Here is a 25,983-nt window from a genome sequence, read left to right as displayed (position 1 = left end):
AGAAAGGAGAAGAAGAAGTTTGGTAAGAAATAGGCTAATAGAGAGGAGAGAATACAGTTCAGAAGAAGTTTTTTCTGATCCCCTTTCTCAGTGATGGTACCCTTCTATTTATAGGCAAAGGGGTAGAGTGCTGAGCAAGATGGCTTTGCTTTCCATGCGTCGAGTAATGCTCGGATGACGTCATGCAGCAGGGACATTTAATGAGCGCCACTTCCCAGATCTTACAGAGTCACATGGGTCGATGTCAGAAATGTCACATCATTCAGAGATGTCATTTCGAATATCAGAAAGGACAACTTACTTATCAACAGATATTTCTGGAAGGTTCCATAAACGATGACACTCGGTGGAACTCCCTCCTGATGGACGAAACTTCTCCCTATCCGAAGAACAACTTTGCCGAGGGAGAGGACATCCCCGGGCAAAAGATAAGATCACCAAGCGAACTCGAGTTTACGTGCGTTCGGATAGGCGTACAACGTTCGACGAAGCACCCGGGGATCCATCTATCCTTCGGAAGATTAATGACACATCACGCCTAAGCTCATCTTTATTTACAGATGAACTGAGACAGCTGGACGACCGGTCAAATAGCGCGTGAACCTGTTTCTCCCCTTTGGACCATGTGAACCCTATGAATCTTCGGATATTTCGGCCCCCTACAGTATTAACCGTTGGGGTGGCGATCTAAATTTTCAGATGGACAGTTTCCCAAATAAAATTAACGATTCGAAGTATACTGATCAGTGATAATCCCCAACTCATTGTAACAGCACCCTTATGTCCAAAAACAATCTATATTAGTATATTGTGGGAAAATGTAGTAGTATTATTTTGTGAAATCAATGCTTATAAATAAGCATTATTAGAAATATTCACCCGTTCCATTGTCAATTTAGAACAATGGTTATACCGTTATACCATAAAGGATCCCAACATTCTTACGGTGCCTGAAGCTAGTAACCATCAATCCATTACACCTCCATTAACATTACCACAAATTTCAACAGCACAAAAATAAAGACGAATTGGGCAAACACTCATAAGCCTACAGGTGGGGTCTAAAACGCATGCTTAATTTTCTGTAAGCAAAATGTTAAACATGCATGAACAGACAGAAAGCAAAAGCAAAACCACTTGCTAAACTCTCAGTTTTAAGAGGCACATGCAAAGTACAGAATCGATCCACTAACCTTTGTTCTTTACTCAAGCTCCTTGCCTCTTTATTTTATTCCCTCCCAATCCCTCAAAGTGGCCGAACAAAGCACCACACTAATATATATACCAAAATGCTAGAGGCATATCACTTAGAGGCACATCAATCACATCCCTCTTACATATAGGTGGGTCTCGTTCCAGTAGGACCCACCTGTATGTGAGAGGGGTGTGGTTGACGTGCCTCTAAGGTGATACCAATGGAAAGTGATTATAGAACAAAGTATTACTATGATTAGTATTACTATGATTATAGTACAGAGTATTACTCATTCCGTCCCAATTTATTTGTCCAGTTATCGAAATTCATGCCTTTCAAAAATATACTTATATCTTACATTTTATAATTTTTTTTATGATTTTAAAGATTTTGTGTAATAAAACTAATTAAGAACTACCAAATAAAATTTATATTGCATATTAAAAACATTACGAATTGAAAATTATAGATAATTTTTTTAAAGGTCAAACACTCTTAAAAAGTCAAAAAGATGACAAACAAATCGAGACGGGGAAAGTATCTAAAACAGGCCGTTACGTTTCACTAAATTGATGTTAGAATTCTCTTGATATATATAAAACTAAAGGGCAACATTCTCAAGCATAACATGCAGTTCTGTTTACCCAGCATATAACATATTCCATCGTATATATTGCCTCTTAACATATGGAATATTATGTACCGTACGAGAATGACCTGTCTCATAAAACGATAGATAAATACTGCCTCCGTCCTGGTTTGTTTGTCCTCTTTTTGACAAAAAGTGTTTTGACCTCTCAAAAAATTGTCTATAATTTTCAATTCGTAATGTTTTTAATATGCAATATGAATCTTGTTAAATAGATCTCAATTAGTTTTATTATACAAAATTTTCAAAATCATAAAAAATGTTATAAAATGTAAGATATAAGTATATTTTTGAAAGACACGAATTTCGACGATGGAACAAACAAATTGGGACGGAGGGAGTAATACTTAAAAAATAACAAATTTAACGTAACAGATCTTTGTACAAGTAATTCCAAACTAAAAATAAATTATGTATACAACAACTTGCTTTACCACTTATATCCTCCCTCTTGTTTCTTGATCCTCCTAAGCACCCCATCAACGGCAACATCAAACGCATCCCTAATCCCCACCAAACCCTCACCAGGCTTCGCGTACACAACGTTCGGTATGTACTCGATCACTTTCTCTCTCATCCTCCTCACCTCCTCCCTGCTGATTTTCTCAAGCTCACCCCTGATCGATGACGTCCCGTTCGCAACCGCGTTCCGGTCCATAAAAACCGAGTAACTCCCCGGCTCACCCGGCAGGAACCACTCGTACTGGTAGTAAGCCGTCCGCTTCCAGAAGAAAACCGGGATCGAACCGGCCACCATGCAGTCGAATATCGACCGCCGCGTAAAACTGTCCCCCCTCGGCTGCAAGCAGAAGTCCGAGCCCAGGAACGCCTCCAGGATCGCCGACGACCCGTTCGCGCACTTCGATCCGCCGCAGTCCACCACCCGACACGAACCGGATTCAGAATCGTTGTAGCATTGACTCAGAAGCAAGCCTCTGAAGTCGTTCTTGATGAACCCACGCGTCGCGCCGGCGAAGCAGTACAGCGTCGTGCGCCTGCGCGTCCGGACAAAGTCCTGCCACGTCGCGACGTCGGAGGCCGTGGAGGGGTGGAATCCGGTGGGGTAGGGCACACCGACGTCGAAGTAGTCCCAGGGATTCTTCTCGATCAGGAGCCGTGTAACGTTTCTCATCCCGGGCAAGTATATGCAGCTGGACCCCCAGTCCGTATCCTGAGACCGGCGGAAATCCCATGAGATTCTTCCCATCGTGATAAAATGGTCCCAGCCGTTGGATCTGTTCCAGTGCGGCTGGTCCCGGACCCACTCCACCATCGTCCGGCAGTGGCGGTCGCGGTCCTCGGCGGTGTAGTTCAACCACAGGTACTTCCCCACCGCGAGTCCGGCGTAGAACGGGATGTAGAACGCCGTAGCCGACTCCGGCTCAAGAGTTCTGCACCTGTAATTCACCATCCGGTTGTGGTAAATTATCTCCAAAGCGAACTGGTCCGTCCAGTACCACGCGTGGGTTAAATTATCCGGCACGATGCCGCTTAGCCCCGCGGCTTTCCGGCCGAACCCGTTGTTTGAATAGGCCTCGCACGTTGACACCCAGGGGTTTAATTCGCTGCAGTTTCTGAGCAAGTCGGTGTTTAGAATGGGTGGGAGGTCGTATACGTAGACCGTGGCGGTGCATAGCGGGTTGGCGGCTGCGGCGGGGGGGGTGGAGGGAGCGGGGAAGTGACGGCGGGCGCGGGGGACGGAAGCCGGGATGGAGCGGGCCATGAGGAGGAGGACAATTTGGAGGAAGAAAACGGCGAGGATGAGCCATGTACGGGGGTGGTGTAGGCACTGTAGGGAGAGGTAGGCTTGAATTGAGTTGAACGAGTTTTTGCGGTCTAAGTCTGGGGTTTTGGGTTTTTTCAGGGGTTTGAGTGCTTCCGACGATGTTCTATCGGAACAGGGCAGCATCGGATTGGAAAATTAGGAGTGCGAGTATGCTGATCCGAACACTTGGGTTATAAAAAAATTAGGAAATTTGGGTATCGTCCGGCGAAATTGGGATGGGGAATTGGTGGGTTTGGGGTTTAGGTGTTGACGTTTCGTGGCGGCGGTGCTGGAGTTGCTCAGAGAATATTGAAAACGAGAGAGAGAATAGAGAGAGTATGTAAAGCGGTGTAGATGTTCTGAGGCTATTTGTAAAGGGTTGATCTCCTCTCCATACCCCAAACTCTTTATACCACTCATAAGTCTTAGTTTTTGTCAACATGTCGAACCCAAAACTATGATCTTAAACGTTCATTTCTTAGAACCAAAAATACCTATTGAGTCTATAAGATATTAGTAGTCTAATAAAAAAATATATCAATATGATCTGATAGGGATAAATGAGTGAACACATTAATTATGTTCCATTGTTTAACTTTTACAAAATGAAGTGTAACTTATTCACATATACGTATACCAATGTTCGACCATACGAATAAGTTGTAAACTTGTGGTTGTTTGCCTGTTCTATGGGGTTAACGGTTCGGATCATAATTTTGGGTCCAAAACGTGAATGAAAATTTAGAGAAGGGCTATGGAGAGATGTCGTATGGAAAGGAGTCTGATCCCATTTGTGAAGTTGTTTTGGCCGTTGATTAAGCTATCTAGTTGTAAAGATGGACGCGTGTAGGGTGGGATGGCTGGAGGTGGGAAGGAAACCGACAAGGCTAGAGTTCGAGAGAGGAGTAGTAATTTTGGAAGTGGCACGTGGCATTAGTGGTCGTGATAATAGGCGGACGAGGAGGAACACATGTGCACCGCACCAATGCCGAGGTGACCAGGTGTAAATTTTAGTCATAAGTACTAGGTTAATGGAATGCTCTTTGTTTTGCTCTGTGGGTTAATTACTTTACAGGAGTTTAATACTCCCGATTCAAAGCATTGATAATAACGTTTGTGGTGGCGTTCAAATTCAAATTAAGAAAAGATTAATGGCTTGTTTTGACTCATTCAGTTAGAGTAACTTATTTTTTGCCTTTATTTAAATTTTTACCGTATTTGTTAATTTTGTGCTGAAATTTTGAAATTTATTAATTTGTCTCAACGAGAAAGATTGAAAAAGTAAAAAAATTATGATTGGAATTCGAAAAAAATTTGAATGAAAAAAAAAAGAGTCACTTTAACTTATTAGGCCAAAACAAGCCACAGTAAAAATCTTTGACTTCTTAAATGGATCTTCTGTCTTACTATTTCGTAACTCAATTTTGGCATATCCGCATCTACTAAAAATCTTTTAATTGATAAACTAATTGAGTAAGATTTACTATCAAATAAAATTATAAAAAAAGATTATACAAAGAACCATACAGATAATTTTGTTTCTCAAATAGCGAAATAGTGGAATTAGGCAAACTAATTAGGACGGATGTACGTAGTCGGTAAATTTTAACAAATTATTTGTGGTTCAATTTTCATCTTCAATGTGTTCTATTTACTGATCAAAAAAAAAAAAAAGTGTTCTATTTAGCTCCCAAGATGACTCTCAACAAAATAGATATTATTAATGAGCCTCCTAGGTAGCCTTAAGTTGGATCCATTATCTTAAAAATATTACTACATTAACAAAAGGGTAGTTGTTGATGTAAAGGATTTCACTTTTTCTAAACATATTTGGGGAGTGAAAATCGCACTCCTCTTTTTTATAAACACACTCTTCCTTTTGTATTTTTTTATTTTTTTTAGAAACACGATAGAAATGCATTGGTGAAATAAGAAAAGTACAATTGTGTTGTTGCCGTTACAATAATGAAGACACTATGTTCCGTTCTTTAGGCTCCGGTTGGCCTTCGCTTATTGTCGGCAATCCTAGACCTCTTGTTTGCCTTCTTCTGACGATAGCATAGTAATTGTGTCTTTTATGTTTTGTAGATCAGTACACCGTGTTTTGTTTCTTAGACCCTAGTTTTTTTTTATCGAAACCGTAAACCTTAGTTTGGTCTTCGCTTTTTTGTCTTTTAGCTATGTGGAAATATAATATTATCCTTAATTCAAAAAATAAGTACTTCTTGTTAGTGGAATACACCCTAAATGTTTAGGACACGTTCCACTAAGGTTTTTATTTTTTAAGTACTTATTTTTTGTTTTACGAGAAAGATCATTCTTTCACAATACATCACATTTAATTCAAAAATAAGTAATTATTTTATTTTAGTTGGCAGAACACACACAAACCCCTATATTCTATCAAAATAACATTATTGTACCCTCTACTATCTAAAATCACACTGCACACCTTTACTTGTAATTTTATCTTTCACTTTAGTTCTTATATTAGCAAAACGTGAGTGTTGACTGAAAGTGGGTTGGAGGTAAAAAAATATCATATTGCTCAACCAATTAGATAAAATACACACACGCGCAACTTCTTATAAGGCGTCTTTACCGTATTAAAGTGAGGACGCCCCTTTCTCGACCAATTTGCGATGATCCGAGCCGCTCAATGTGTTTAGAACGTGATTTTAAAGGTACCTCCGAGAAATCAGAAAAGAAAAAAAGAAGACCAAGAAGGGTTTTATCCGAGTAGTTTTTGTTTGTTTTTTATCGAACGGTTCAAATAAAAACAGCTCGGATGAAACCCTTTCCGATCATTTTTTTTGCTGACTTCTCGCGGAATCACATTCTAAACACATCAAGAAGTTCGGATCATCGAAATTTAGTCGGAAAAGGAAAAAAAATGGGACTTCAGCAACTTAACTAAAATAACGACACCTTTATAAAAAGCTAAAGTGTATATATAGGTGAGTGCCGACAAAGCAGCTCTGAATCCAACATGTCAATTTCTACTTTTCTATGAATCCCAACACTACAACGAACGTCTAAAAATGAAATTGCTGTTGTTGCAATGGGATGACTCCAACTCTTGGAAGTAAAAATAAGCTACTCCAGTTGTCTCCTGCTCGAAGTGATGGAGAAAGGTAGCTAGGGTACGAACTGATAAGGACTTCCATTATTTTCGTGGGGATCCCCGGATGACTACCCAAGGGCCAAAGACCCCCAAAGTGCGGTTCCCATACCATATGCCTATATCTAGGTGAGTGCCGACAAAGCAGCAGGCCAGGACAAAGTGTATAGAGTTTATATGAATGTATTGTAAGGAAGGTTCGTAGAAACACAACGTTGTTTGGGCGTAAAATGTTTTACTTATTTTTTGATGTTTGATTGTGTAAAAAATTTAAAAAATATTTTAAAAGTAAAATATTTTTCATCAATTGGATGAAAATAACTTATCCTTAAATCTTCCGTAAGTTATTTTCCAAAATGAAGTCATTGTCTTCTACTACAATTCCCACGGCTCAGTTTCCTCGATCGTCAGTTCTGACCCACGTTCAATTCCAATATTCTCAAATCTTTTCACCGTTTAAGCCCCCCTCTCTCTACACTATTTTGTTGATTTCTAAAAATATTTTCAAGAGTCAACTAATAAAAATTTGAAATTTATATTTTAAAAAAATATTTTACATAAAAAACATTTTATATTCGAAACAAATGGAGCCTGCGTGGCAATGCCCAAAACTACTGAATTACTCGTTAGGTTCCCTTTGTTTCTTTGTCAGCTTCAGCTGTAATTTGATACGTGACAAATCTCACTGGCGGCGAACTAGCGCTCACTCAGGCTGAGAGGGGGGATGTCGCATTGCTCTTTTACATAAAATGGTGGTGTATTTTTCTGGTTCTTGCAACACATGGGTAATTATTTATACAACAAACTGATGCTATGTTTTCACTAACAATTTTGGACAGCAAGTTATGGTATTTTAGCTTGTTGTTCATATTAAGCAACAAGTTTTGCATGTCATCTATAACTTATTGGTTAGTGAAAATAATTTCACATTTTTCAACAACTCTTTTCCTCAACAAATTTAAAATTTTTCAAGAACTTATTAATTAGTAGTAAAAATGACTTGACATTTTTCAATAACAACAAGTGATTCTTAAGTTATTCTCTACTTACCGAAAACACCCCTGAATACAGTAAAAGGCAAAAAAAGAAAGGATAGAGATGGTTCATAATTTGGAATAAAGGGGGGAAAAAAGTGCCGCTAGAAGCTAGCTAGAAATGCAGCTAGCCAATTAAGTGACAACTATAGGTGGGATGCTTCGTGCTTGGGATACGTGATGGAGAAGTATCATTTAAGTAGAACCTAAAGATGTTGGTTGGATTTATTAATTTGAGTGGGAATAAAAGATAAAGTGACCCAATCAATAAAGAGATACTACTAATACTGAGTAGTAGCCAGTAGGCAATCAAACAAAGGGGGGATTAAACTAAACCTAACCACTATCGTCCTTTGTGCGATGCAGGTAGATTCTTTTGACAATTTCGCAAGACCACATAATTAAAGCTGGATAGATATACTATATTAGAACGCTGCAGGAGTAGGTAAATTTAAGTTAACGACCCACCGGATTTCCGCAGTAGGTCACCCATTCTTTTGCTACATGACGGATACGCTTAACCGAAAAGTTTCAACGGATTTTAAGGGCTTCACGACTTTAAAAGATATTGGTACGAGATAGGATCGTGGTTTATTACATTTTCTTAGGAGACACTAAACTTTGCATCCACCAAGCGATGTGAGACTTGTGACCAACAATCCATACGTCTATGAGGCAGCGTAGAAATTCAGTAATGTTGACCAACTATTATTAAAATTCAGTTATAGAATCACTGTAAAGAAAGGCCTTCGGGTCGAGTTTTAAGTGGTGGGAGGACTTTTTCTATTCCATTGGATATAAATAAAAATTGTATGCTTACAATTCTACAATCATCTTTCAATTCCCATGGCTATTTGTGAACACGGTCAGTCTTTGTCCACCTTCCGTTTCAATGCAGTTTAGGCGCACATCACGGACGGACCACAAAGCATGTAATTATTACGTTAAAAATAAATTTGGTCCCAATATTTCACTTCCTCGATTAGGTTTGACAACCACCATGTGTATGCACATGGCTCATTGTCACAAGAGATTGGAAAATCCTGAAGTGCAAGACCTTGCAAGGCACCTTGTAGAGCGCATACGGGTCATCGATCTTGACAATGAATGGTTGAGATATGATTTTTAATTATGACCCGTAAGAATAATTTATTACCGGTCATAATTAATTTTTAATCTAAATTGTTGATTAATGAGATCAACGACTGTGCGTTGCACTATAACCCCTTTAGGACAGTCCTCCCTATGGGATCCCTGGATCCTTGTCACAAGTAGCTACATAATGGCCAAATAACTGTGGTTATTTTTATATATATTTTTGGTTAAATAACTGGGGTAAAGTTCCCAGTGAATACTCTAAATTTTTTGGGTTCGACGGTGAGGGGTATCTGGACCAACTTATCCGTATCTCGGCTATTCCCCTTTCCGATCCATTCAAAGACATGGCATGTACGCCGAGGCTAGGGAATTCATAAGAGATTTCTTTCTTGCGGCCCTGTCCCAAGTGTTGAAAAGTTTCCAGCTTATGGTAAATGAATTTGGAGGAAATTCGAAGGGTCTCCCGAGGCAACTGAAAGGCCTCCTACGATTCAACAAAGCTGGACATTGCGTTAATTAACTTAATTACCTTGCGACTACTGAATTATGGCAGCATTCATTTTGGGGGTTTCTCGTATTGATTCCTCCTTACAACTCAAGAGTCATCTTGATGTGTACAAGTATGTATTAACGTTTTCTGGATCAACACACCAATTCCAAGTTCCGTATTACTTTTCTTGAGAGTCGTTCTTGTGTGAGCGGGAGGCAGACTCAAGTTCAGTTCGCCAAGGCTACTCACGGTGGTGTTCCGTGAGTAGTGGTCCTAGCTGGATAACTATTGGAAGGCAAACGCCGATAAACCTCAACACCCTCTGGTAGGTGGCGAATCTGTTCTAAGGATACTACGTGTAACACAGGTTTCGGTTGGATTTTTGTATTGCTATTATAGTTTGCTCATATTTTGTATCGGTTCTCGAATTCTGTAATTTGTATTTCATCTTATCGGTTGTAATGAAATTTCTTATCTGGATTTGCCGAATGCATTGTAATTTTCCTTACACCAAGATGTTGCCAAGTTTTAAATTCAAAATGTCAGAGTTTACAGCTCATTCTTGTTGCCACTTGAACATACAATAGTACGTAACACCATTCTAGATTAAGCTTGTGTCCAGGTTCCATAACATGTTTCAAATTTTCCTTTTGAATTCTTTTCCGGGAATTCGGATTTTTACAAGCTTGGTTGTCTTGTTCCCCGAGTACAGTAGTGAGATGTGCTCGGCCTCAGCCAACTAGAAACATTCCAGGTCCACCAACATTGTTTGCGAATGACTTGGGGGGAAAGTGTTGAAGACGACTACTAGCAGCCTACTACTAATAACTAGGGGCAAGACTCGAACGAGTAAATTCTCTTCTCGCAACACCCCCCCCCCCCCCCCCCCCCCCGACACACACCCCTCCCGGCCCCACTCCCCCCTTTCCGGAAATACCCCAACCCATTTTCTCATATTTCTCTGTTATTGAAGTACTAACTACTAAATAATCTTTATACTCCTTTTTTTCATTTTTATTTATTTAATATTATTTACGTGTTCTGATTTTCAATTTGGTTGAATCAGTGCAAAGATCTTTTTTTTTTTTTTATCATTTTATCTTCAATGGTCATAATGAATTTTTGACTCTAAGGTATTTCAACGAGCACCCTAAGGCTCTTTAGGCCCCGTTCCGGAAAGGAAAATAAGTCCTTATTTTTTAAGAAGGCAATTTCAAGTTCAAAAATAATGTGTTTACGCAAATTATTTTCGTATCAATATGGATCTTGTTTGATAGATCTTATTGAGATATTTAATACGTGCGAAAAAAATTAAAAAATTATTTTTCATTTACATTATTTTTGAGTTTGAAAATGTGAAATAAGTACTTATTTTTTAAAAAGATGTTCTGGAACGGGGCCTTATTAAGTTTCAGGTCTCTCTTAAGATGCTCATTGAAAGGTCTTAGAGCCAAAAATTCATTATGACCATTTATGATGAAATGATAAAAAAAATAAGATCTTTGCACCGATTCAAACGAATTGAAAATTGGAACACTTATTTATTTTTACATAATTTTTCTTTTTATTTAATTTCTTAATCCATTTACGTTATTTAATTAATTATTCATTTATCTATTTATTTAGGTCTTTTTATTTATATATTTTACTCTTTATATGTTTTTTTAATTATTTAATCTACCTAATAAAACACAATGATGTGGGGACCACACAAACATAAGTTGAAAGAAGGCTGAGATTCATTTGATCCAATGACTGATGTGTGCTCTACAACTCTCTTAAAAAAACACCCACACTCTTACAAATATATTACAAAATGCCATCGGTTCGTTTTACCCACTGCTCGGCTTCTAGCGTTGGCATAAAAAAATAAAAATATATTACAAAAATGCCCGTACCTACTGCACTATCGGGGTACGTAATGCCGTAGGTACGGACAAGCACTAGTATTGTATACGTGAGTAAATTTATTTTTTTTAAATTTTATAATTCTTTTATGTTGTTGAATTTATTAATTTTGTATTTATTTATATCTTTTATTTATTTTATTTCTAACCTCTTATTCAGATTTCCTTTTTATTTTCTTATCTTCAACAAAAAAAAAACTAGTAAAAGTTTTAAAAAAACCTAAAACAGTAATTAAAGTCTTTTAAAAGTAAAACAAAGAAAAAACTAGTAAAAGTATATAAAAAAAAAACCAGTAATTAAAGTCTTTTTAAAAAAATAGTACAAGTAAAAAAAAAAAAAAAGGACATAAAACGGGGGAGGGGCAGGGGGAAAGGTGGTGGGGTCCGGAGGGGAGGGGTGTGTCAGGGAGGTGCGGAAAGAGAACCTCGTTTTGGGCCAACACAACTCCTTGACCGCGGCTTCCAACTCCTCGAGAGTTGGGCATATCCTATGTGACTGATTGTGAAAAAAGGGGTTATTAGAAGGGGAAATTATAGTTAACCCCCTTGAAATATCATCCGGTGGCACTTTGCCCCCTTTAACTTTAAACTTCAACACTTAACCTCTTTGAACCATTATTTGACTTCAATATAGACCTTCTGTCTGCCCTCCGTTAGGGCTTAGGATGGAAAATTCCCACTTGCCGTCAAATTTGAAAGCAAAGTACAATACTGCCCTCCTTGAATGAAACAACACAGCCAAACACAAATTCTTCTCTCTCTCCTACCCATCTTCTCAATTCAAATCCCTCTCTGAACCATTTTCTCCGACGAACTCTGCAATAGCACCGCCACTACCTCGAATTTTTTAGGAGACAGAGGGGCAACGATTTGGAAGAGGAGAAGATGTATGTACAGGTCTGGGGCTGGGAAAGGATGGTGTTCAGAGCCATCAGATTTCTATGAACATAATTTTCATCGACGATTTCAACGTCAACAAATTAGGCTTCGATTAGCTTCACTATAGACTTCTCACAGGCCTCGAACGCTTCAACGACCATCGATTGACTGCCAGACTTCGGTGACGAGGGGACGACGGCGGTTGTTTGGATGCCCAGAATTAGTACCGGAATTTTTGATGTGAGGTCAAAGAATAGATTGCAACGCCGTTGCTCTGTTGGAGAAGAGAAGACTCGAGCTAGGGTTAGGGCTTTTAAGAGCCAAGGACTCGAGCTTAACACTCATTGTGCACAAAATCTAAAGAGAGAAACTGAGAGTTTGAAAGAGAGGGGTGGGTGGGTGGAGTGGATGATGGCGTGGGGGTTTTTAGACGAACGTCGGCCCGATTTCGCGAAGCGGTGCCTTCTAATCACTTTTTGATGTGCATCTATATGTTGGAGAAGTTGAAACGGAGTAGGTGGTCGACAATGGTGGGTTCGACGGTGAAGATGTTGGGGAGAGATCGAGGACGCCGTTTGACTTGGTAGTGATGGATGGGTCGGCGATTGCGGGGGAAGTAGAGGAGGCTGTCGAGGATGGGGTAAGATTGGGGGATGGGGGTTTTGTCGTGGAAAAATTTGGCTCCCATTAGATGCATGTATATGTATATGTATTTGTATATTGTTTATATGTACATGTAAACATACGGATTTTAGGTAAAAGGTGATTAGGTAACTTCATCAAATCTGGTAACAGAGTTAAAGGGATTCCAATTATTAATAACTCAAGGAGGTTAAGTGTTAAAATTTAAAGTTAAGGGGGCAAAGTGCCACCAAATGATAGTTCAAGGGGGTTAACTATAATTTCCCCTTATTAGAACTAGACCATACTATTACCATTTACCACTTTGAACCTTTGGATGCTTAGCCTTTGTTCGGTCGTGGGTTTAGAAAAAAAATTTAAATCCAAATCCACTCATTGCATATATTTTTAAATATTATTTTTTATTTTTCTCTCTATTCATTATTCTCATATCTAATCATTAATCTCATTTCTCCCTCTATCTCTCTCCGCTCATTAACCATATTCAAAATTATTACCCTATTTTTTCTCCTCACTCATTACCCAAAAACTAGGGGTGACAAATTGAACCCAAACCCATTAACAAATCCAGACCCATCAACTAAAAAATAGACCCAACCCAACCCATTTATTAGTTGGGTAAGAATGGGTCCAAACCCAACTAACTCATTGTTAGTTGGGTCTTAATTGGGCATCAATTGGGTCAACTTAAATGACCCAACCCTTTTCTTTACCAGATTTCACTGGGAATGAAATTCCCGACTCGGTAACTCTCTCTCTCTCTCTCTCTCTCTCTCTCTCTCAATTCTTCTGTGCTATAAATTACACGTGTCCAAAAATGTTTTGAACGATACGAATTAAAAACCAATTGTGACCAGTAATAATTATTTTGACCAGTCAAAATTGAAAACACATCTCATCCATCGATTGCCCGAATGGACTAATGAAATTGCGCTCCGCCGTGAATAAGTTTCTCTTATGGTAGTCCTGCATAGGGTTTGGATTAAAAAGTTAAGTGACTTATTTTTGTCATTTTTCAAATTTTTTTGCATTTTTTTGTTTTGCATCAAACTTTTGTGACTTATTGATTTGTTTTGACGAGAAGAATTGGAAAAGTAAAAAAATTTGATCGAAACTTATAATTTTTTGAATAAAGATAAAAATAAGTCAATAAGACAAAAAAATTTTACTTATTCTTGTCTTTTTGAAAAAAAATTATGAGTTTCAATTATAATTTTTTTCTTTTTCGATTTTTCTTGACGAGACCAATCACTATTGTTTGATGCAACAGTATCAAATACGAAAAAAAATTGAATAAATACAAAAAAAAGATATATACATCTCGCAACGGATTTGTTTTGATTCTGATCGAATGGAAAATTCAACTTAGGAATGGAAAGCTGACTTGTTCGTGGCTTATTTTTTTTGTCCTTATTCAATTTTTTTTGCATTTCTTTGTTTTTCGTTAATTTTTTTTTGGATTATTGCTTCGATATGACAAGAAGAATCTAAAAAGTAAAAAATTATGATCGAAACCTAAATTTTTTGAATGAAGACAAAAATAAGCCAATTTTTTCGTCTTTATTCAAAAAAATATGGATTTCGATCATAATTTTTTACTTTTTAGATTCTTCTCTTTCTGACAAAACAATAATCCTTAAAAATTTGACGAAAAACTAACAAATGCGAAAAATATTTGAATAAAGACAAAAAATAAGCCACTTAGATACGATACGATTTGGTAATTAAGAGCGACCAATATGGTAATTAAGTATAAGGGGTAATTTGGTCATTTTTGTAGTAGAGGGATAGTATGATAATCTTAGTGTACATGGTATTTTAGTCCTTTAAATTTATAGTGTACATATGCATTTTAGTCATTTCGGTATACAGTATGGGTCAATGACCCATTAATGACCCATTAAAGACCCAACCCACTTGCAACTTACCCATTTAGACCCAAACCCGCCCATTTGACACCTCTACCAAAAACCAAACTTAAAATTTTTCCAAACCCACGACCGAGTAAGGCATTAGCCTCCCTGTGGTTGTTCCTTGAACCGTCTCAACACCCCCTTCAACACTGTAATCAAAAGCATCCGTAACACTTTCTCGACCCAATTCAGTGTATTGGCATCCGAAATTTTCAGTTCTCCTCACTCTTCTCCCTCAACTCTTCTCTTGATGCAGACTTTCACCACATTATGATCCATAAAAGTGAGCAGCTCTCCGTTCTCCTAGCAAGAGCTACCAAAAACACCAGGGTCTATCCATCGTGTTCATACACTAAGCCACAAAAAAAAACTAGGTACGACCCGAATAAACATTGTTCTTGCTTAGGTTGCTACAAACAAAATTCCAGAACAAACGACGTCGTCTAAATGCTGGAGTCTGGAATTCAGTCATCTCCCATACGTTCAACTTCAGGCCGTTCTAGTGCTCTATCTTCATGACAAGCTAAATGATCACAAGCTCACAACATCGATAACTACCTTTGAGGAGCTAATAGATAATAATGCACTCCTCAACAGGATTTTGGGTAGTAAAGCATATCACACACCACATCCTCCATACCACAAAACCTAAAACTATAGTCACTCAGCATGAATTTCCTGTGTGGGATTTCAACAAAGAAACACACATATCAAAATAGCCATTGATTTGGATTTTGCCAAGCTTTCCTTCACAACCAATATCTCGGATACACATTTTGCTTTAGTGACTCTATGACCTTGAAGTTCAACAGCAATTATATGGACAACAGATACCAATAACCAAGACCTGTCTCAGGAATATCCCCCCAACCCCCAACCCGAAAGGTAAGCAAAAGAGCTAGTGTCTTGCTATGCACAGATTCATTCAAACACAACACAAAATTTGCATTCCACATTCACACATAGGTGGAAGAACTTGGGGTTCAGTAATAGCTACCCAGGAGCTCATACAAATTCATGCAAGTACTAGAAACATATCTAGTCAAACATCATTCAGGAGGTATGTTCCATCATGAGTTCAAATTAAGATCAAGGAGTACAAAACAAACAAAGGTTTACTATTATTGCTACTCCTTCTTCAAGAGTAAAGGTCCAACGTTATCTCCGGTAGCTTTGTTGTGCTTCACATGGCTTCCATCACACAAAGGGAAAGTCCCAGACCTCCAACACCTTCACCGATAAGTCCACATAAGTGAAACAAACTCAAAGGACTTGTTTTTACAACCACAATGATATTTAATCCAGTGAACAAACTAAAATTTTGCAAAAGACACATAATTTCGTGGGACTCTACTTTTGCCCCTTATAGAGGTATTCTGTCTTAGCTTGATACACATTGTTGGTATTTTTTACAACTTAAAACATGCGAAAATGATATAGGTACCGACGGTTTCCCTACGGAAACCGTACCGACGGCCGAGCCATCTCCGGCCGTCGGACAGCCGATCCGAGCCTTTCAAAAATTCTATAAAAAAAAACCGAGAGGCCCTCCGCGGGAATCAACAGCATCCAATGTGTGTAGGGTGCTTGATCCAACCACCCTACACACATCGTATGCCGTTTATTATCGCGCGGGGCCCCTCGGTTTTTTTTTTTAGAATTTTTGAACGGCTTGGATCTGCCGTCTGGTGGCCGGAGACGGCCCGGCAAGGCCGTCGGTACGGTTTCCCTACGGAAACCGTCGGTACTCATAGCAGTACTCTAAAACATGTGCTGGTAGAATTCATAAAACATGGGAGTTCGCACTCGCACCAGTGTGTTTGAAGTAACCTCCATTTATAGGTTATATCCACAAAATAACATACTCCCTCCGTCCCAATTTGTTTGTCCAATTTTGACATACGTGCCTTTTAAAAAATTGTTCATATTTCACAATCTATAATGTTTTACATAATTTAGAAAACATTATATTTTAGATCTAATTGAGATCTATCAAACAAGATCCATATTGCATATAAAAAACATTATAAATTAAAACATATAGACAATTTTGTAAGAGGTCCCAAATGGTGAAAAGGGACAAACAAATCGGGATGGAGGGAGTAATAATTATCCTGAACTTGAAGCAATGGAGTGGATGCTTTAACCTTCCACACACACATGATCATGTTTCAGCCAAGTGAGTCGTAGCGAACAAGGCCATCGTTGTTTCAATCTTCTAACAGGTTAAACTTGTTGGGTCCATTTCAATCTGAGCTAGTTCAAATTGGTATTCATTATTCAGACTGTGCACTCTATACTAACAGCGTTTGCGCATCCTGTTCAAGTGAATCTAATTCTCTCCGTATACAAGGTGGGTTTGGATGATATCTATCGTTGGGTAGAGTTCGTAATATCATAAACTTTCAAGAAGTCAGTAATCTAACGTTTTGCTGCCTGTAATCATCCATGTGGCCCTGAGACTATTAATCAATTAAGGAGATTGAATGGAAATGGCATTATCAGATTCCTTGAAAAGAATAGCAGGACAGTTGTTGGAAAATAAAAGTCCATCGTAAAGAACCCCTGGCAATTTGTTGCAGGAATTGGAATGGATTGATCAGAATAGACAGGGAAAGGGTATGATGCATACCCTATATAGGTCGTCTCTAGCTGCCACTCTGTACCATCTACCGAGGGAAAGAAATTTCATGGTTTTTCAGTTGAAAGGGGAAGGAGTGGAAGTTGTGATACAGAAAGTTGTTGCTGATATGAGGTCCATCAGTTCTTGTAAGAATGTTAAAAGACCTTCCATTAATCAACGTTTATGCTTGAATTGGAACATTTCTTGTAATATCTTTCCTAACATTTTTTATAATAATTGACGGAGGTTCAAACCTCATTAATTACAACAGACAAAGCTGACTTTTGCCAAAGAAAAAAAACCTCGGCTGCGGGACTTATTTTGGTACTGCAGGTTGGGGAGTCTTCTATGTTTCGTGTTGAGTCTTTTGGATGTATGGACCCCTCAGACAGCTCGACCTGGAAGACCTCTTACAAGAGTTGCTTGCCTTCTACCGATTGACTGTTTCTATTCCCGTTATGCCCCTATTTAAATGCTTTCCCTATTTGGTTACGGATTTGCTTAACGGCCTCAACCAGTGAACTTGGGAATGAGGATCTTATCAGAGAGTTCTCTACCGAGGCAAGTCCATGGTCAGATAAGGGAACTAATAAAATCCTCAAAAATAAAGACACAAGGAATCCACAAATCAACGTATATAACTCTACAACCACCAAACCAATATCCCAGGATATGTAATTCAACAGATTTCAGTGCTACTACCAATTAGTACTGAGTAAAGCAAAGGTAAAAAGTAGTATATGGACAGGAAGGAGAAATAGGAGAGGGAGTTGGGATTTGGAAGCCGAACCTGCAGTAAGCGGTGAGGGGCTTGGAGAGTTCAGTGACGACAACAGAGTCAACTACTTTCGCTTCTGATTTCCTGATCTCTGGATTTATAGCCTCCGCTCTCACCACCGCCGCCGCACTCCTCGGCCTCGGCTGGGTTCCGGCCCTGCTCGGCCTCAGCCCCAATCCGCCGTACGAGAAGCCAGCACCCACCGCCATACTCAACATCGACGCCATCGAAAATCTTCCCTCCCTTCCAAAAAACAAAATCTGAAATTGTGGAGGCCACACGCTTCTCTCCCTTCTGACTATATCAGGGGTAATGACGTCATAAATAGATACTCCGTTTTATTTATTTAACCAATTACTGCTCTTTATTCGACTACAAACACTACACACATTTTACACATACATTCACGTCTTTTAGTAGGGCCCACACATATTCTATCTAGTGTATTGTGTGTGCGCCCTAATATAAAAATAATTGTTTATTCAACTAACTATGTGATTCAGCTCGGTTATTGATAAAACAAAAATCGAGACTAAAATTGAAACAAATTCTTAAGGCCAAACCCGGCAATTTTTATTTATTTATTTATTTATCTAAAAGACGTAATCATAAGCAAAACCACATATACTAATTCGGTTCGATTTTTCAACATTTTTAATAGAGTCAACGAAACTAAAATATCCAATAACAAAATAGTATGCCATAGGTTCAAAGACAAATATCCATTATCCAACACAACCGACACTAGTGGATCAAAAAAAAACAAACACAACCAACACTAAAGTAATACATGTGGGTGAATATCAGGTGCATTCTTGTAAATTTTTTGTCTAATTTTTTTTTTTTGGTTTTTCTTTTTCTTTTCATAACTTTTGTTGAACTTTTTCTTTCGTAACTTTTGCGATTAATCATTCGTCTCAACGACAGAATTTAGAAAAATATAAAAAATATGGGCCGATGTAGACAAAAAAAAGTCCTTATAAAACGACATTTTAAACAAAAAGCAGTTGTTTAATATTTTTTTCGTCTTACATGGATTTTTTTTTGAGTTTTGGTTATAATTTTGTACTTTTTAAAATTTTCTTGTCGAGACGGATAATTAATCAGAAAAATATAACGCAAATTTAACAAAAATTCAGAAAAGATGAACAAAACATAAAAAAACGAAGAAGAAAAAAAAAGTTTACAAGAATGGATAGGGGTATTTACATGATTATCTTTCGGTTCGATTACGATTCTGTTTGGTTTCCGGTGCAATTATCAAATTAAACCGAAACCGGAATCAGATCGGCTTGTTTTTCTAAATCAAAAACCTAAACCACGGTTTAAAAGTCGGTTATAAATTGAAAAAATCGGGGCTGTAGGGTTCGGACAACCATCGGTTCGGGCGACATTAACCTCCCTACTCTTTTTTCTTTCCTTTTCTTTCTTTTCTTTTTTTTTTTATGAAAGACGCCATGATCCCTACTTGATGTCGTGAAAAAAGAGGAGAAAATTATACTTCCAGTGCGGCTCTTTGGGCTCGAGGTAGGCCCGTATTTTTCAGGAACCGTGACCCAAGCCCAAATCAGGCCCGTGGCTTCGGAAATGGGCCTGGGCTCGAAACTAAAGCCCGACCGAGCAAGGGAAATTTCTGTAGAAATACCTCCTCTCTCCTCCTTCTCGTAAGTTCTATGCCCGGGCGACAGAGATAAGCGGTCCAGATTTCACGAGGGAATCTAAGATAGAGCGAGAACTTCTCAAGGAAGAATCCAATGCTGATCGAGAATCATTGGGACCATTGCTATTAACCGAAGAATTGATTGATTACTGCGCTTTGTAGTTACTGAGGCGAAAGACTTCGAACTTCGTCGTCTTCAGAGAGAGAGGATGGAGGTGGTGGGAACGGTTCGGTGCCAGAGAATCGGATGCAACGCCATGTTCACGGAGGACGATAATCCCGAAGATTCATGCACGTATCACGAATCTGTCTGTGCCTTCTTCCTCTTAATTTTGTTTGCCTAATTCATAGTTCCAACTTGTTACTATGTTTTCCTATTACCCTTGATTGGCGTTGCTTTTCTAACTCGTAATTAAATGCACGTTGCTGAGATCTTGGCACAATTTTTTTCCCTCGTAGCTAGCTCACGCACACTTCCACAAATTCAGGATCAATTCCACCACTCACTTACGGGTCCCATTAAGTGAGAGCAAAGCTCTGTATGAACCGGCCCAAATGAGCTGCTCACTTACTGGGGTCCCATTAAGTGAGAGTAAAGCTCTGTATGGACCAGCCCAAATGAGTTGATGGCACCTAAGAGATTTTAAACCGAAGACCGGAGCAAACCACCCTAAGTTTCACTGTTTTGGCCACTAGGCCAACCCTTGGTTGTCTTGCACATTGTCTGCTATCTATTCTTTGTGGAAAAAAATTAATTTTTTTAACGAAACAAATGCATATTTTTAAAGGCCTAGGTTTGCGCGCCGGACACTTATTTAGGGACGGAAGGAGTAGTTTACACTGTCCTCCGTGCATCAATAGTGTGAAATAGCTTGCTGCATTGGGAATTTTGGATCCATTTGATTTGCTCCAAAAAGCGAAAATCCTTTGGGCACTCTACGCAAAAGCTTATGTGAGATTGGTAGGAAGACCAGGTGAGGATCAGCAAAAAAGGAAATCAAAGAAATTAGGATCCTGCATACAGTGGACTTGAGCTAGACGTACTTATTGATTACTAACCAATAACTAAGGCGAGTTAATGCTTCAGAGTAAAACTCTTTTGCATTCATTTGGATCATAAAACTCCCTATTTCTTGCTGTAAATATTTGATCTGTGGTTAATTGTGTTTAGATGTATGTACTCACGGTAACTTTAAATGATAGCGTCTGTGCACAATGTATTTTGGATAAAATTCGTCATTGCATTCAACAAGCGTTAAAGATTGAGGGTTTCTAAAACAGAATGTATAGAGATTCCCAAAAGGAACAAATTAATCTCAAAACAAGCTAAAGCAGTGAAAATCCAATTCTTAGGGTTGCTTGCTCTTGCTTCATTTGCTAGATAACAACCAATGATGACTTCCCCTGATGACTTAGAGCTTTATCTCGGCTTTATTTGCTTGAGGGGCCAAGCTAGATCAGGCCCCTGAACCCATGAGATAGGCTGCATGATTTTTTGTTGTCAATGTTGTATCCATGTCTTATTGTTTTCAATAATCCATACTTTTCAAATGGAACACTCTAAAGAAGGGAAAAAAAGAAAAGAAAAGTCGGTAGCAATGCATCATAAAAGGTATTGACAATAGCGCTAAATAGCCTAAATTATCAAGACATGACTTCAATGCCGTCTGCTAGTGCTAGGAGTCATTCTTCTATTCAGAGCGAGGAGTAGAGTAGTTTGCCATAGGTGTTGATTAGTTCGGCTTGTCTAAAGGAGTAGCTATTTACTCAGTGATCAAGAAAGAATAACTTTTCTTCATGAACTGATAATGATCACTGCACTTGTTGAAGAAGAAGTTTGTAAATAAACCAATTCCTGTCAATTTTGTTCAAGAGATTGGTAGCAGTTTTTAGTCAGCAATAAGATTGATTTATGCAGAAAATTTTCAAAAAACTCGTAAAAGGTTAACTGTATTACTTCAAAGAAACTCGTTGAGGTTGGCAGTTAGATTTCCTACGTTTGGAATTTTGCCTTCCTCTTCTGATTGGGCTCAAAGAAGTTGGTCAGGAGGTGTTTTGAGAAGGGATAGTCATGGAGAGACAATTTTCATAGTTTCATAACTGATTTTGCGTATTCACAGGATGTTGAAATGGTGTTGACCATGTTCTCACTTATATTGTTAAGAGTTGTAGAAGAAGCTCATATTACATGTGAATTTGATGTAATTAGTGTCATGCTCTCTACTTTCCTTTGTCTCTTATACACCCTCAACGGAATATGTGTATTTTCTTTTCCCACTGGAGTATTGCATGAATGACCATGCATATTGGTTTGTCAAGTGTGATATAGTATATGTCATTTTGCTGATTGAGTTTGTTTTTCATGCTTTGGCGTCAATTAACCGGGTGGCGGGTGCGGGCACTTACATTTCATCAGGGAGTAAGTCAATTTTCGTTGGTTATTTAGTTTCTAAATTGCTTTCATTATGTCTACCAGTGTGATTACTTCATTGCTTCTCATTGTTCTGCAAATTCCTAATTTTGCACACTTTCGCTAGCCTATATTTCATGACGGGATGAAAGAGTGGAGTTGTTGCAAGAAAAGAAGTCATGATTTCAGCTTGTTTCTCGAAATTCCAGGGTATTTTCTCTCAGTAAGTTGTTTTAAGATATTTTTTAAGCAGTTTCTGTATCTGAGTCCCGGCTTTGGATCAGAAAATTGACGTGCCCAGAGTAGACAGTGGACTGAACCCAAAAGGCGGAACGTTTTCCTGACTTACAGTGCTGTTGTATAGTATCAAATTATCAATTATTACTGTTGATTTATGTTCTGATTATGTAGCATTTGGATCATTTACTATCTTTGAATGGCATTCACTGGGCTTACTTTCCCCTGATACATGTCAGTTTCTGTATTTGAGATCTAATTTATTCTTGTGACCAACAGCTCTCCATGTTATATGCAGAATTTGTGTGTTTTTTTGCCATCTGCAACTTTTTTGGACTGATTCGGTTTCTGAGGAATTTAAAAGGCACCCCTGGGTCGGATTATTCCTCACAAGATATATATTCAAGACAAGGATAGGGAATCGGATTCTCTAGTTCATAAGCACTTAAGTAACCTTTAATTGACCATAACTACAATGTTGTTGCATTTTTCCAGATTTAGATCCTCAAGATTCCTCGCTCTAGTCCCTATATGTTTTTGGTTGCCATCGTATGCCCAGCGATGATTTGCAATGCTGAAACCAAAGCATCCCTCAAGAGTTGGGTCAAATAGATACTGCAATTTTTGTCAACGTTGGCAGCAACCACTCACCATTCGTTGAGGAAATTATAACATACATTTGAATTCCTAGTTCAACCATTATTAGTAATTGTGAGTGGGGGATCTAGAGTGAGAAACCTAATTCAAATTTCAGTTTGTATTGTTAAACCTTACTCCTTGAGCTCTGATCATGCCCAGACTCTTGCCTTATTAATGATGATCAAGATTTCTCCACATACAAAGTCTGTCTGCACACATGCTTAAGTTGGTTTTATTTAGGTTCTCCCCTTTTTTGGCTAGAAGACAACTTTTTTCTTTCTGCTTTATTGCTAGTTGATTGTATGACCAGGGTTACACGATGAGGAAGTTCTATAAGCTGTACTTTTGGAAGCATCTTCCCTTTTTGCTGTATTTGGGTGATGACCCCTTGGCGTCTTTTTTTAATACTCTTATTTGCTTACCATGAGATAGTATCTGCTACTATTGTTGTTATGGGATTATTAACGGATTGGATCAACCACATCCAGCTCATTGCATAGGCAGATCCACTCTGCCCAAAATATTGGTCAACAGATCACAAAACGTTGCCTAATTCCCCTGACTAAGATCAGAATCCGATCCATTGGCACCCTACTTGATAGTGGGTGCTTCATTAGGAGTGCGTTGAACATCTTGGATTTTCTAGATGATACGATTTCAAAGCTTATAGGTGAGTTTGTCGGTGTGATTATTTGTTGGAACTGTTCCTTAACATGCTCAACGATTCTTTGAGAATGCATTGGTTTGGTTATATTATAGGTACCTCATTGCTTATAGGTTGAAATCGTGGAAATGATGAAAAGGATCAAATGATTCTCGATCCAGCAGATGCTCAACAATTCTTTGAGAATGCATTGGTCTGTTTCTATTATGATACCCCATTGCTTATAGGTTGAAATTGCGAAAATGATGAAAAGGAACATATGATTCTCGATCCAGCCTCCGAGCAAAATTTTTGCTAAACTCTGTTAAAAATGTCTTGTTAAAGGTCAAGAATCATGCCTGGTAAACATAGAGTGTCTTGCCTCTGCAAGGAACTAACAAATATTAAATTTTGGAAGTTCCTTTAATTGATTATGTAGCCGCGCTTATGTCACCATCAGTTGCTCAGGTGTTTCTTATTTATTTTTTCATTTGTCTATTTTTCCCATGCAGATGTAAGGTAGGTAAACACACAATTGAAAAACCAGTGCCACCAAAGCCAGCTGCTGCTCCCAAACCATCTCCAGTAGCAGTTCCTGCAACTAATGCATCATCGAAGGATGCTTGCCCTAGGTGCCGTCAGGGATTCTTTTGCTCGGAACATGGTATTCTTCTCATTCACATTTTTTTTATCATCGGGAAGTTTTGACAGTGTTCTCTGGTTTACCAGAGGAAGATGTTCTAGCTAAGATGGTTCATGACTCATGAGTGTGAAGATTCCAGTTGACTTTGCTATAATTAAGCATCTGATTCATCTTTTAAGGTGAAGCCAGTTTTACATGAAATGGTACCAAGGCATTGCCGCACAAAATTTGGACTCATCAATTACGAGCCACAATAAAAATGACGACGTATAACCTTTTCTAAATCCTGAAGTGTTGATTTTTATGTCTGGAATGTAGTCATATCAAATCTAATAAGTGGCAGGAACAGATTGTAGATGACATCGAATCCTCTGGAAACTATATTTTCCTGCAAAATCTGCCCTGCTTGTGTCCCCACAATTCTTATTACTCTCCTCAAGAGGTAAGATTCTGTTTATACAGTTTTGGGCCCCTGGAAACAAAAATTCTGGTTCCGCACCTTGCTGGATATAATGAAATGGCAAAGTTTGAATATTTTGTTTTTTATTGAACTGGTTTACCACGAAAATGAAGTGTTTTCTATGCTCTGCTCATTCCCTGGAAGTGTAAAATTAAACTTATTGGGGCTGGCGGGCTGCTACAACTTAGCACCAAGTAATGCAACTTGGATACACTACCTTTTCTTGATTCTCTTTACATGCACAAAGCTTTATCTGTTCATTTAGTTATTTATTATTTCGTTAGGTCCTCAAGTCAAAGTGATGAACCCAAACCCACCAAGTGCAACGCCACTTACCAGTGCCGAAATAAATAAGGGTGGACGGGAAGGCCTTCCTGCTCCAGGGAAGAAGATAGTAGATATAAACCAGCCCCAAATCTGTAAGAATCAGGGATGTGGTAAAACTTTCAAAGAGAAGGATAATCATGATACTGCTTGTAGTTACCATCCTGGGCCTGCAGTCTTCCATGACCGGATGAGAGGGGTGAGATCTTTGCCTATGTTATATTTTGTTTACGTTTCTCACTGTACTAATGCTGCGTTTGATTTATGGTGTTGTGGAGATATTCATGTTGTACCAAATAATTTAAAATTTAAAATGTTGCTTCTTCGCTACATAGGAGTATTACTTTTATCTTTTTATCTCCCTCCATATATTTCTCCACAAATCCGTAAACAGTAACAGCTCTTTCTGTACTTCGAACTTGTGGCTTACCATGCTTAATTTTGCAGTGGAAATGCTGCGACATTCATGTGAAGGAATTCGATGAGTTCATGGCCATCGAGCCATGCACCAAGGGATGGCACAACGCCGATCCAGTGTCGTAACATGCAGACAGACATTTGTTTCTTTTGTTACTCTGCAATTGGGGATCGACAGACATTGGTTCTGTTCGGTTGCTCTACATTACAAGATAGACATGTTGTGTTTTGGTTTAACATATCCGCCCATTCATATTGAAGGAGACGGAACCGTGAAAGCTAGGGCCCTGTATTTTACCATGTGAATTGAAAGGGTCCTGTATTTTACCATGTGAATTGAACGTTATCCGAGATGTGTAGGTTCGGCTTCAGTGTACTTGACTGTTATTTATTTCTGGATTCCTGCTATGAGTTGCTAGAACGTCGTTTCTTCGCAAAAAAATTCAGGCTTCTCTT

General features: G+C 38.6%; 3 protein-coding genes across 3 annotated transcripts; 1 reads left to right on the top strand and 2 right to left on the bottom strand.

The window, feature by feature from the left end:
* Positions 1-2,170: 2,170 nt before the first annotated feature.
* On the bottom strand, positions 2,171-3,999 carry LOC131319339 (xyloglucan galactosyltransferase XLT2-like). The gene has a single exon (XM_058349546.1). The coding sequence runs from the start codon at positions 3,751-3,753 to the stop codon at positions 2,275-2,277; it is 1,479 nt and encodes a 492-aa protein (XP_058205529.1). The 5' UTR covers positions 3,754-3,999; the 3' UTR covers positions 2,171-2,274.
* An 11,614-nt stretch (positions 4,000-15,613) lies between these two features.
* LOC131319343 (CDGSH iron-sulfur domain-containing protein NEET) lies at positions 15,614-18,398 on the bottom strand. Its single transcript, XM_058349551.1, has 2 exons — positions 18,107-18,398; positions 15,614-15,923 (listed from the first exon to the last, which is right to left on the bottom strand). Exons 1-2 carry the CDS (start codon positions 18,319-18,321, stop codon positions 15,821-15,823), a joined length of 318 nt encoding a protein of 105 aa, XP_058205534.1. The 5' UTR covers positions 18,322-18,398; the 3' UTR covers positions 15,614-15,820.
* Positions 18,399-19,798: 1,400 nt separating this feature from the next.
* Positions 19,799-25,898, top strand: LOC131319342 (cysteine and histidine-rich domain-containing protein RAR1). The gene is made up of 5 exons (XM_058349550.1): positions 19,799-20,062; positions 22,292-22,374; positions 24,196-24,347; positions 25,071-25,309; positions 25,558-25,898. The coding sequence occupies exons 1-5, from the start codon at positions 19,964-19,966 to the stop codon at positions 25,651-25,653; spliced, it is 669 nt and encodes a 222-aa protein (XP_058205533.1). The 5' UTR covers positions 19,799-19,963; the 3' UTR covers positions 25,654-25,898.
* Positions 25,899-25,983: the final 85 nt, after the last annotated feature.

This window comes from Rhododendron vialii, chromosome 3a, assembly GCF_030253575.1.
Source record: "Rhododendron vialii isolate Sample 1 chromosome 3a, ASM3025357v1".
NCBI classification, from domain to species: domain Eukaryota; kingdom Viridiplantae; phylum Streptophyta; class Magnoliopsida; order Ericales; family Ericaceae; genus Rhododendron; species Rhododendron vialii.
Note: the sequence above shows the minus strand (reverse complement) of the source record. Positions and strands in the feature narration are given on the sequence as shown.